Here is a 13,750-nt window from a genome sequence, read left to right as displayed (position 1 = left end):
AGCCGGCACCAACAGGCCCGGAGCGACAAAAATGGCACTCCTGGGCCTAGGCGTAACAGGCTGGCGTTATTTAGGCTGGGGAGGGCCAGTAACAATGGTCCTCGCCCACCCTGGTAACGTCAGGCTGTTGCTGCTTGGTTGATATCTGGCTGCAAATGAAAATACGGGGAACCTTATGCGTTTTTATTTATTATAAAAAAAAATATAAAAACGCATAGGGTTCCCATATTTTTATTCTCAGCCAGATACCAACCAAGCAGCAACAGCCTGACGTTACCAGGGTGGGCAAGGACCATTGTTACTGGCCCTCCCCAGCCTAAATAACGCCAGCCTGTTACCGCCTAGGCCCAGGAGCGCCATTTTTGACACTCCGGGCTTGTTGGTACTGGCTCTTCCCGGCACGCCTGTGACGGTGGGTACCGGGGTAATAATTGGGGGTTAGCGCTAGCTGTTTTTGGGGCTAACGCTAAGCCCTGGCTTAGTAATGAATTCCGTCAATAAGACCGGCTTCCACTACTAAGCCTGAAAATTCAATAAAAAAAAGATGACACATTGGAAAAATTATTTTATTAAAAAAAAAACCTCCCCCACAGCTCTCGTTAACCATTTTATTAACCCCTTAAGGACTGAGCGATTTCACGTTTCTGCATTTTCATTTTTTCCTCCTTGCCTTTAAAAAATCATAACCCTTTCAATTTTGCACCTAAAAATCTGTATTATGGCTTATTTTTGTGCCACCAATTCTACTTTACAGTGACATTAGTCATTTTACCGAAAAATCCACGGCGAAACGGAAAAAAAATTAATTGTGCGCTAAACTTGTAAATTTTTGGGGCTTCCGTTTCTACGCAGTAAATTTTTTGATAAAAATGACACCTTATCTTTATTCTGTAGGTCCATACGGTTAAAATGATACCCTACTTGTATAGGTTTGATTTTGTCGTACTTCAGAAAAAAATCATAAATACATTCAGGAAAATTTATACATTTAAAATTGTCATTTTCTGAGCCCTATAACTTTTTTTTGTTCAGGGCGCTATGAGGGTTCATTGTTTGCACCGTGATCTGAAGTTTTTAGCGGTACCATTTTTGTTCTGATCAGACTTTTTGATCACTTTTTATTCACTTTTTTGTGGTATAAAAAGTGATCAAAAATGCGCTATTTTGGAATTTTGAATTTTTTGCGCGTACGCCATTGAACGTGCGGTTTTAAAAGCAGTATAGTTTTTTATAATTTGGACATTTCCGCATGCGGTGATACCACATATGTTTATTTTTATTTACACTGTTTTATTTTGTTACTAGGAAATGCCGGGTGATTTAAACTTTTAATTCAGAAGGGAATACCTGAAAGGGTTAACTTTTTTTTTTACGAGCTCATAGCTCCTATAGGGACCTATGAGCTTGCAATGGCTGATTGCATACACAGATTGTTGCCTTGCCGTTGCATGGCAACAAGCTGTGTAATCGGCGGTTGATTGCTCCAGCCTGTAACTCAGGCATGGAGCAATCAATCCGAGCCGGGACGCCGACGGAAGAAGGTAGGGACCTTCTTCTCAACGGGTAGCTGATCGTGGGCATCACGATTTTATCGCGATCAGCCCGACTGAGCAGCCGGGAAGCATTTACTTTCACTTTCGATGTGGCGCTCAGCTTTGAGCGCCGCATCGGAAGGGTTAATAGCGCGTGGCCGAACGATCGCGGCCGCGCTATTAGCCGCGGGTCCCGGCTGTGAATAGGCGGTGGGACCATCCTGATATGACGCTGGGTCCCGCCGGGACCCCGCGTTGTAGACAGGGACCGGACTTAGGACGTACTCATACGTCCTAAGTCCTTAAGGAGTTAAAAGGAAAAAACAGGGAGCCTCCAATTGCTGCAAAACTACAACTCCCAGCATGGCATGCTGGGAGTTCTAGTTTAGCAACAGCTGGACTCTCCCTATCTGGGAAGACACTGCCAGAAGGGTCTGTTCACATTATACAAAACGGACAATGTGAACCGAGCCTCACAGAGCCTTACTAGCCTGGCTCCCGTCTGTAGCTCCGCCCCTAATGACGTCATCACTAGGGCGGAGCTACACAGACCCAGACGGTACTGGATGGAAGTAAGCGGACTTTGTCTTCTGTATACACTATATACAGCTATCTATAGATAACTGTATATAGTGTATACGGCCCAAATGGTTAACGTACACTGTCCAGCAGTGTAAGTTAATTCTTTCCATGCTGGGCTGGCGCATAGCACACAGCTAAGCAAGAGGTTAAGTGAGCCAGCAATGTGTATACTGTATATACATTGCAGGCTCACTGTAAGTTATTGCTGGGCAGTAGATATACGATGTATATCTACTGCTCAGCATCAGCTGTTCTCCTGGCTCTGTAGCCATGGGTACAGCTGATCCCGACATTCACATCAGGAGGATCGCAGCGGGTGTCAGGAGAAGTGACATCCGCTGTGATCTGTACCTTACTGCAGGTACTACTACTCCCAACATGGAGTACACTCTGCTCCATGCTGGGAGCCGTAGTACCTGCATTAATAGACAGATCGCAACGAGTGTAACTCCTGACATACACTGTGATCCTCCTGTATAATGTATAGATGCGGGCGGACGCTCTTCTATGGTCCCCTGCACTGACGTATATATACACCTATTCATGTTTCCCACAGAGAGCTGTGATTGGCTGGAACCTTCTGACCAATCACAGCTCTCTGCGGGAAATATGAATATGTGTATATATACAGCAGTGCAGGGGACCATGGAAGAGCGTCTGACCGCATCTATATATTATACAGAAGGATCGCAACAGACCCCTGCGATCTTTCAATTATTACAGGTACTACTACTCCCATCATGGAACAGTGTGTTCCATGCTGGGAGTAGTAGTACTACCCAAAAAATGTTAAAAAAGTGAAAATCACACACACACTACGTTTTCATTATTGTCGGATATATTTTTAGTGCCCTGCCCGCCTACATAAATTGATCCCTGTTTAAAAATTAATTAAAATTTTGTTATAAAAAAGATACATTTCGTTAAATACAATTTTTCCATCACTACTGTATCTTTTTTATTATTATTTTTTAATGGTACCCTACGAAATTTTAATAAAAAAAGAGATCTCCATCACTTTTTTGGATCGCTAAAGTCCAAAAAAGAATAAAAAACGCCCGAAAAAACGCCAAAGTTAAAACCCACATGGCGTTTTTATTGGCGTTTTTTTCACTCCCATAGACTTCTATGGGAGAAAAACGCCAAGAGTTTCCCGAAAAAACGCCAAAGTCTCGACAAGAGGTCATTTTTTAAGACTGCCAAGGAGCCCAAAAATGCCAAAAGGATTAAAAAAAACACCAAACTGAAAAACGCCAAGTGGATTTGGCATTTTGTAGTTCCCTATTGACTTGCAGCTAACATCTGGCCACAGCGTTTTTTCACACAAAAAAAAAACGCCATGCGGCAGAATGGGCGTTTTTATTGGCGTTTTTGTAAAAAAAAAAAAAAAAGTGGAAACCTAGCCTTATAGAAGTAACAGAGTGGTGACCAATTGTTATCACCACCCCCTGCAGGAGGAGCCTACTGGCTCTTCCACCTTCCTGTTAGGTGTAGAGGAGTGGTGCCCGAGGAGCCTGAAGGCCCCACTAAGTAATAGAATAAAAGGAGTAACTTCTTATAGAGTTGCAATCCACTGGTCATAATATTATCAGCAACATTTTCATATAAGATATAGAGACGTCATTTTAAGTCACTAATTCACCAGGTTTTAGTTTACGTTATCTCATTAAAAGCTACGTTTTATGGTAGTCAGTCTCTTAATGGGACCTTAGTACCCTGGACCTAGTGTCTCAAGGGTATTGTGAATAATTTGCAACAGCTAAAGGCAACACTGCTCTAATAGTGCTTTATAAACACTGCAGCTCCAGCTGTTGCAATGTAAAACTACAACTACCAGCATGCTTGAACAGCCAAAGCTTTCTTTGACTCCTGAATGACAAAGAAGCTGATCAGACACTCAGGAGTCTGTGAAAAGTGAATAACACACATAGTGACAGCTATGTTGATTAGCATCCAGCTTTATTAGGAACAGATAGAAAATGTATGCATAAAAACAACTGTGCAGTGATTTGCAGACTGCCCAGAGAAGAAAAAGGGTTACAGAGTCCAGTAATTTTCAGACTTCCAGGCTGCTCTCAGACTCAGAGCAGATGAGTTATCACAGTGAGGGAGAGAGACAGACACGCCCTCTCCAGAAGGCAAGAACACATAGGAAGTGAGCTACATATAAATGCTATTTGTTAGGGATATATATAGGTCCTAGACACAAAGATTAGGTACTGAGTAACATATTACTTTATTTTTTTTATTTTTGCACTATTACAGGTACGTTTTAAGACAGCAGCCACATGGACCATAGGAGCCAGTTGTCTAGAGTTGACTTTTTTTTATTGGAGAGCTTTCTTGATGTGCTCTATGACCTGTGTAGGTGTTAGTGTGCACTCAAAGGGAAATGGTGAATTGTGACCATCACCTATTGTATTTGGTGGATCTATATATAGGTGTTACATTGTAATCCTTTGATAGGTGGTGAAGGCTGAAAATTGATCTCTACAAAACCGGAAGTGTCAGGGAATAATCAGGCTTTCTTTAAAAAAACTGCAAAAGCTCAGGATTTTTTTTAAACAGATGAAGTGAGTTAAAAAAAAAAAGATATATTTAAAGGGGTTATCCACCATAAGGTGATTTTAGTACTTACCTGCCAGAACTGGGTATTTCCTGTTGGATTTTGTTCTCTAAACTACATATCCCACAGTTCCATGCTTGAAAGTTTGAGTTCACTTTCCTTCCTCCCACACATTAGCCACCCCACCCATTGAAACACAGTGTTTTCTAATCAGGAGGCCTACAGCTGTGGCAAAATTGAAGCAGGATAGGCTCCCTCTGATCACCTGAATAGTTATGTCAGGTCTTGATGCACTGCAACTTTGGAAATCCTGAGACCTGAGTAATTTTGTATGCTGTTAAAAATAAATATTGGGGCGATAATCACAGAAGACATTATATTTTGAACTATACTAACTTTACAGCCCCTGCAGCATAGTCAAATAAAAAAAAATCCTGGAATACCCCTTTAACATAAAAACTTGATGCAGACAATAGGTCTTCTGATGACCTGGCTTTAAACTTCAGTTTGCTATCTCTCCTGCATGTGTTCTGAATAGGGAAAGAGAAGAAATCTGCTGTCAGACTAATCTGGCAGGGCTTGATCTCCCTTTAGCAAAAAGCAGCATGTTGAAATTCAACTACCTGATGTACATATACGTCCTGCTCCCGTGATATGAAGCGTGCCCAGGAGCACATTTCATACCTTTTTAGTCCCAGTTACTATCAGCAGCCAGGACCTATGGCTAATGCCGGACAGTGCCGATTGGGCTGATGTCCGGGATTAATGCTTTTGACGTTGTAATCAAAGTTGATTGTGGCATCTAAAAGTCCCTTGCCAGTAGCTGATTAGGACCACCGCAGCGAAATCACAGCTCAAAGGACAAACAAAGGTCTCTTATCTTCTTCCATGCCTTCTGATTGGCACCCCGATAACATTGATCAATGCTGTTCTATTCAGTCTGAACCTTGAATGTAATAGTCCCCCATGGGAACTAAAAAATTGTGAATAAATGTGAATAAGCCCCTTCCCTAATAAAATTTTGACTCACCCCTCTTTTCCCATCTATATATATAAAACTCAACGTGTGTATGTATGTATGTATGTATGTATGTATGTGTGTATGTTCCAGCGTCACGTCCTAACGGCTAAAGATATTAACATGTAACTTGGCACACATGTTACTTATATGTCAACAACAAACATAGGATAGGTGATTTAACCCTTACTCATTCCCATTTGCCAGGGGCTGGGTTTATGTTTAAAGTCCCATACAAGTCAATGGGAAATATATGTTACTGCATAACTTCCAAACGGCTGGAGATATTTCGATAATACTTGGTCACATGTTACTTATATGTCCACTTAAAACATAGGATAGTTAATTTTACCCCCATTTGTGAGGGTCAGGGTTTTTGTTTAAAGTCCCATGCAAATCAATGGGAAATGTATGTTCCCACATAACTTCTGTACGGCTGGAGATATTTAAATAACTGGTACACATATTACGGACCGGGATAGGAGGACCGAGATAGGAGGACGGGATAGGAGGACGGGATAGGAGGACGGGATAGGAGGTCGGGATAGGAGGTCGGGATAGGAGGTCGGGATAGGAGGACGGGATAGGAGGTCGGGATAGGAGGTCGAGATATGAGGATGGGATAGAAAGACGTGATAGGCAGACGGGATAGGAGGACGGGATACGGGGTCGGGATAGGAGGACGGGATAGGAGGTCGGGATAGCAGGTCGAGATATGAGGACGGGAAAGGAGGACGGGATAGAAGGACGTGATAGGCGGACGGGATAGGCGGACGGGATAGGAGGTCAGGATAGGAGGTCGAGATAGGAGGACAGGATAGGAGATCGGGATAGGAGGTCGAGATATGAGGACGGGAAAGGAGGATGGGATAGAAGGATGTGATAGGCGGACGGGGTAGGAGGACGGGATAGGAGGTCGGGATATGACAACAATATATGAGGACTGGATATGAAGTTAAAAGCTTCCTCCTTTGTTTATTTTCCTCCCCAACAAGGATTAGGAAGGAAAAACCGGGCAACGCCGGGTACTTAGCTAGTTTTTAAATAAAATTATGTAAACAGAAATAAACATAAGCATTTGTGGTCTCGCTGTATGCTTAAATAGCTCGGACATTTATGCACAATGTTAATTAACTGCACACTCAATGATGTAAACTTAAAAAAATAAATAAAAGTCCAGAATTGCATATCCTTGGTCACTTCATGTACCATCAGAAATTCATAAAAAGCAATCAAAAAGTCACACAAAAATGGTAAGAAATAAAACATAAGCTCCATACAGCCCTGTTTACAGAAAGAAAGAAAAGTTATAGGGGGTCAGAAGACAACAATTTTAAGCCAACTAATTTTCATACATTATAATTTTTTTAAAGTAGTAAAATAAAACAATAAATCAACGTGTATTTTACTGCATAAGTAAATACTTGTTTTCCCCACAATTCAGGCCCATCTTTTCTTATAGCTCTTTGTGCCATTAAAAATTGTTACCATTTGGGGGTTTGTCCCTACAAAGTTGGCACTGTCAGCTTTGATAAGATAGTTACAGGCAGTGTATGGACACGTCCCCCAACTGGTAACACCCATTTGAATATTTAGTCATACATACAACATAGTGTATATGTCTGCAATAGCAGAATACTCTGTGAATCTTCTACATGCTACTGTTCTTGGCATTTGTAAAATCCTTTTATCAAATCCTTTAAATTGTTCGGCTGTGAGATTGTTTTTGTTTCCTCTGCATTCCATGAAAAAGTTTTCCCTGTATGTGGTCCAACCCATCAGATCAAATCTCAGTTTTTATCTGGAATGAAGATTCCATGCAGGTCAAGATGAACATCTGCATTCACACTGGCACGCCCCACTTCCTTAAAGGTCTTGGCATCCAAAATGAGTAAGTAAGAGGATTTCTTTGGGTCAGAGGATACAATGGAGGATAATATTATTCCTGCAAAAATAACATAGAGGATCTAATCAGTACAGAGTTATGAGAGATTTATGAAAGCAAAGGGAGATGTGCAGGTTACTGCCTTCATTTTCCAAAGGACCTTAAAGGGGTACTCCAGTGGAAAGCAATTTTTAAAATCAACTGGTGCCAGAAAATTATACAGATTTGTAAATTACTTATATTTAAAAATCTTAATCCTTCCAGTACTTATCAGCTGCTGTATACTACAGAGGAAGTTCTTAGATATTTTTTTTCCATTTCTTTTCTGTCTGACCACAGTGCTCTCTGCTGACACCTCTGTCCATGTCAGGAACTGTCCAGAGCAGCATAGGCTTGCTATGGGGATTTGCTCCTACTCTGCAAAGTTCCTGACATGGACAGAGGTGTCAGCAGAGAGCAGTGTGGTCAGACAGCAAAAAAATTCAAAAAGAAAAGAACTTCCTGTGGAGCATACAGAAGATAAGTACTGGAAGGATTAAGATTTTTAAAAAGAAGTAATTTACAAATCTGTTTAACTTTCTGGCACAAGCTGATTAAATGTTTTTTTCCAGCAGAGTACTCCTTTAAAGAAAACATTTGATTGACAGCTGTAAGTTTTGCTCACAGTAACTTACTTGTTATCCCATTTATACTGTTATCTCTGAGGACAGCATTGAGTAGTGTCAGACACACAGTCTGATTTCAGTGATGTGTTACTTATGTGTGACTATGTTCACATTATGGAGAAGTTTAATTTTAAGCACAGCAGCACACACCTGACATTGTATGAACGCCTTCTACATAAAACTAGGCATAGGAAGAAAGCTGTCAATCAATTGCAGGAGGGCGGGGGAGCCTGCATCTCATGAAAACATTAGACTCCTGCCTTAGGCTGGGTTCACACCACGTTTTTCAAATACGGTAACATATACGGTTTTCCGCAAAAAAACTTATACGACCGTATCCGAAACTGTATGCATAGAGAATGCATTGTAAATCGTATTCCAAATGTTGTGTACGGTTGCATCCGTTTTGCCTCGGATACGGTTTTGCTGATTTTTCAACCGTAGGCAAAAACGCTGTCGACCACGTTTTTGCCTCCGGTTGGAAAACCGTATGCGAACCGTATGCGGTTCTTTTAACATTGTTGTCTATGAGAACCGTACACAGAATTTCATAATACGGTTGCACGCAGTTTTTCTAATCCGTTTTTGGAGTTGACACATGCGCAGATTGGAATTTCAATAGAACAATAGTAACTTTATTAAATTGCTGGAAAACTAATTCCAACAAAATAGCAAAACCGTTGGCAAAAACTGATGCAAATGGATAGAACCGTACGGGGAAAACCGTATACGTTTTAATTTGGAATCATACGGTTGTATAAGGTTGCATACGGTTTTTGACATACGTTTTTTAGCGGAAAACCGTATACGGTAACCGTATTTGAAAAACGTGGTGTAAACCCAGCCTTACAGTGTTGACATTGCACAGTCGCAAATAAAATTAAGTTCTACAAAACTATGAGACATGCACACAAACGTTACACACCTCTGAATTTAGCATTGTTTAGCAAGTTGTTTACTGTATTGTAATCTTTCTCTACCAGATGCATTTCAACATTGTTGCCCTTTTCCTTTTGTTTATTAGTTACTAGCTGCCCGGTTTTTCCTACCTAATCCTTGTGGGAGAGGAAAGCAACAAAGGAGGAAGCTTTTGTCCTCATATCCCATCCTCAAACTCTGACCCCATATCCCGTTCTCATATCCTGACCCCAAATCCCCTCCTCATTTCCCGACCTCATATCCTGTCCTAATACCCCGACCTCATACCCCGACCTCATATCCCGACCTCATATCACGTCCTCATATCCCGTCCTCATATCTGACATCATATACAGACCTCATATCTAAACCTCATATCCCTTCCCCATATCCCGTCCCCATATCCCGTCCCCATATCCTATCCCCATTTCCCATCCCCATATCCCGACCTTATATCCCTTCCTCATATCCCAACCTCATATCCTTTCCTCATATACCGACCTCATATCTAATCCTCATATCTAATCCTCATATCCTGTCCTCAGGTGGGTCTGCATTGTGGTAAAGATATTGTAAGCAGAAAATAAAAGGGTTGTGGCTTAAAGGGTGGGCGTGTCTTTGTGAGATGGGGTGTGGCATGCAGGGAGGGTGTGGCCTGCTAGCTGGACTGACACATTCACCAGGAGATGCAGAGCGAAGCTTGTGGAGTAAGGTACCAGAAGTCCTATATACTTGCATGGGATTTGAATCAAAAACCCCATCATGGGGGTAGGTTAGGGGTTGATTTAACTATTATATATTTTTATTTGACATATAAGTAACATGTGACCAAGTATTATCGAAATATCTCCAGCTGTTTGGAAGTTATGCAGTAACATATATTTCCCATAGACGTGTATGGGACTTTAAACAAAAACCCAGACTCTCACAAATGGGGGTGAGTAAGGGTTAAATCACCTATTCTATGTTCGTTGTTGATATATAAGTAACGTGTGTGCCAAGTTTCATGTTAATATCTTTAGCTGTTTGGAAGTGATGCTGGAACATACACATACACACACACACATACATTAATACATACATACAGTACATACACACACATTGAGTTTTATATATATATAGATATGAATATGCACTTGCAGTGTCTGGGAGCCATTGTATAGCAACTGACAGTAAGGCCACCAAAAGTGAACTGGACAAATATATATTTTTGACATAGGCCACCATCATCCCTGAACATAGGATTTGATGCAGTATGGAATTTATCTAGCTGGGGGAGCTGTACATTCGTTTGACTGTGAAATGACGTAACCATAGATAATACTGCCTCCCCGTGAATCCAGCTACAGCCAGTCTCAATCTATTCACTTAGCTCTTAGTAATGAAATAGGTAACTTGCAGAAGGCCAAAACGGTGAGAAAAGGCTGCTGGGTTATGATACTGAAATATAAATATTTTAAAAAGAATGACTTTTACTATAAATAGTGTAACACACAGCACATGTAGGCACTCTGCATTACTACCAGGGCCAGACTGGCTTGGCGGGATACCGGGAAAATTCCCGATGGGCCGCTCACCCTGGGGCCAGCAATATATAAAAACGGGTCAGTCTGATGGTGCCTGAGCAATTCAGGCACCATCAGGCTGACCCGTTTTTATATATTCAGCGCGGCTGCGGCACAGTGTGGTCGGGCCGCCCATGCACACTACACTACACTAGCATACAAGGGCCTGATACAAGTATCAGGCCCTTGTATGCAGAGCAGCAGCGGCCGCATAGTGAAGGAGCTATAAGCTCCGGCTAGCATGGTGGAACGGGAGCTGTCAGCTGTCCCGCTCCACCACTCCGTCACCTTTCTCACACGCTGCGGGCTGCAACTGCTCCGTTCTTGACGTTTCAGTGACAGCCGCAGCGACGCCATCCACGGCAGGCCGGCGCGATGACATCAGATCATCGCGCCGTCGCCCGGAAATCACGTCCCCGCAGCTGTTACTTACACTTCAAGAACGGAGCAGCCGCAGTCCGCAGCGTGAGAAAGGTGACGGGTGTGAGAAGGGGGGAAGCAAATGATAAGTGAGGGGCACATGTCAGGGGGGGCATTATATATGAGGGGCACATGGCAGAGGGGCATTATATGTGGGGGCAAATGACAGGACCCCCCCCCTGTCATGTGCCCATATAATGCCCCCCCTGTCATGTGCCCCTTATATATAATGCCCTCTGTCCTGTGCTCCTCAGATATAATGCCCCATGTCCTGTGCCCCTCGCATATAATGCACCCTGAGGGGCACATGATAAGGGGGCATTATATGTGAGGGCACATGTCAGGGGGCATTATATGTGGGGGCACATGACAGGAGGCATTATAAGTGAGGGGCACATGTCAGGGGGCATTATATTGTGAGGGGCACAGGACATGGGGTATTATATATAAGGGGCACATGTCAGGGAGGCATTATATATGAGGGGCAGATGGCAGGGGGGCATTATATGTGGGGGCAAATGACAGGACCCCCCCCTGTCATGTGCCCCTTATATATAATGCCCTCTGTCCTGTGCCCCTCAGATATAATGCCCCATGTCCTGTGCCCCTCGCATATAATGCACCCTGAGGGGTACATGACAGGGGGGCATTATAAGTGAGGGGCACATGTCAGGGGGCATTATATGTGGGGGCGCACACACAGGGGGCATTATAAGTGAGGGGCACATGTCAGGGGGGCATTATATATAGAGGGGCACATGGCAGGGGGGCATTATATGTGGGGGAAAATGACCGGACCCCCCCCCCCTGTCATGTGCCCCTTATATATAATGCCCCCCTGACATGTGCCCCTCACTTATAATGCCCCCTGTCATGTGCCCCCACACATAATGCCCCCTGACATGTGCCCCTCACATATAATGCCCCCCGTCATGTGCCCCTCAGGGTGCATTATATGTGAGGGGCCCAGGACAGAGGGCATTATATGTGAGGGGCACAGGACAGGGTGCATTATATGTGAGGGGCACAGGACAGGGGGCATTATATGTGAGGGGCACAGGACAGGGTGCATTATATGTGAGGGGCACAGGACAGGGTGCATTATATGTGAGGGGCACAGGACAGAGGGCATTATATGTGAGGGGCACAGGACAGGGGGCATTATATGTGAGGGGCACACGACAGGGGGCATTATATGTGAGGGGCACAGCACAGGGGGCATTATATGTGAGGGGCACAGGACAGGGTGAATTTTATGTGAGGGGGACAGGGGGCATTATATGTGAGGGGCACAGGACAGGGGGCATTATATGTGAGGGGCACAGGACAGGGTGCATTTTATGTGAGGGGGACAGGGGGCATTATATGTGAGGGGCACAGGACAGGGGGCATTATATGTGAGGGGCACAGATTGTTTTGCATTTCAGAGGTATAAGGTGGTATTTATCATTGTAGGTGTAAGTGAAGTATTTTTCTGTGTAGGAGCACCAAATTTATTAAAAGTTAGCAGACCATTTGATACATTTTGTGCAGGTCACATTTTCAGAAATTTCTCTCTTCACATACACTAAAAAGCTAAGTCTGGGCTGGTGTAGTTTTAGAGACTTTTCAGCGGCTTTGCGCCTTTTTTGCGCCTTTTCACAAAAAGGCGCAGTTCATAAAACCTGTCCATATCATGTGTAATGCCAAAATCAGTGGATTGTAACTGAAGCGGAAAAAAGGCGCAAATAAACCCTGCTTGCACCATTTTTAGACACAAAAAACAGTCTAAAGACATGTCGGCTATAGTGTGTATTATAAGGAATTTTTGGGGTGGTATTGTTTTTATGGGCCACAATAAATTACGGTATTGTATTCAGAGGGTGAATGGCAAGGTTATATTCAGAGAGCACAGTATGTGGTAGTATTATATTCGGAGGGTACAGTGTGTTGTGGTAATATGTTCAGAGGTTACGGTGTGTGGTGGTTTTATATACAGAGGGTACGGTGTGTGGCGGTTTTATATACAGAGGGTACGGTGTGTGGCGGTTTTATATACAGAGGGTACGGTGTGTGGCGGTTTTATATACAGAGGGTACGGTGTGTGCCGGCTTTATATACTGAGGGTACGGTGTGTGGCGGTTTTTAGAGATGAGCGAACTTACAGTAAATTCGATTCGTCACAAACTTCTCGGCTTGGCAGTTGATACTTATCCTGTGTAAATTAGTTCAGCTTTCAGGTGCTCCGGTGGGCTGGAAAAGGTGGATACAGTCCTAGGAGACTCTTTCCTAGGATTGTATCCACCTTTTCCAGCCCACCGGAGCACATGAAAGCTGAACTAATTTACACAGGATAAGTCATCAACTGCCGAGCCGTGAAGTTTGTGACGAATCGAATTTACTGTAAGTTCGCTCATCTCTAGCGGTTTTATATACAGAGGGTACGGTGTGTGGTGGTTTTATATACAGAGGGTACGGTGTGTGTGGCGGTATTATATTCAGAGGGTACGATGTGTAGTAGTATCATATTCAGAGAGTACGGTGTGTGCCAGTATTATATTCAAAGGATACAGTGTTTGGCAATATTATAATAATTATTGTTTTCATATAGAGGATGAGA

At 43.2% G+C, this 13,750-nt stretch overlaps 2 protein-coding genes across 4 annotated transcripts in view; one reads left to right on the top strand and one right to left on the bottom strand.

The window, feature by feature from the left end:
* The window catches only part of LOC130276601 (polycystic kidney disease protein 1-like 2), a 264,668-nt gene that overhangs the window by 13,472 nt on the left and 237,446 nt on the right, over positions 1-13,750 (top strand). The gene's annotated exons all lie outside the window — the stretch shown is intronic.
* Positions 3,476-13,750, bottom strand: part of BCO1 (beta-carotene oxygenase 1) — a 66,228-nt gene continuing 55,953 nt past the window's right edge. For all 3 annotated transcript variants that reach the window (XM_056526200.1, XM_056526199.1, XM_056526198.1), the window contains exon 11: positions 3,476-7,643. In XM_056526200.1, coding sequence (XP_056382175.1) covers positions 7,489-7,643 — 155 coding nt within the window. In that variant the 3' untranslated portion in view covers positions 3,476-7,488. The remainder of the gene's footprint in view (positions 7,644-13,750) is intronic.

The sequence above is a fragment of the Hyla sarda genome, chromosome 6 (genome assembly GCF_029499605.1).
Source record: "Hyla sarda isolate aHylSar1 chromosome 6, aHylSar1.hap1, whole genome shotgun sequence".
Taxonomy (NCBI): Eukaryota; Metazoa; Chordata; class Amphibia; order Anura; family Hylidae; genus Hyla; species Hyla sarda.
The sequence above is the reverse complement of the archived record's forward strand: the minus strand, read 5'-3'. Positions and strand labels throughout refer to the sequence as shown.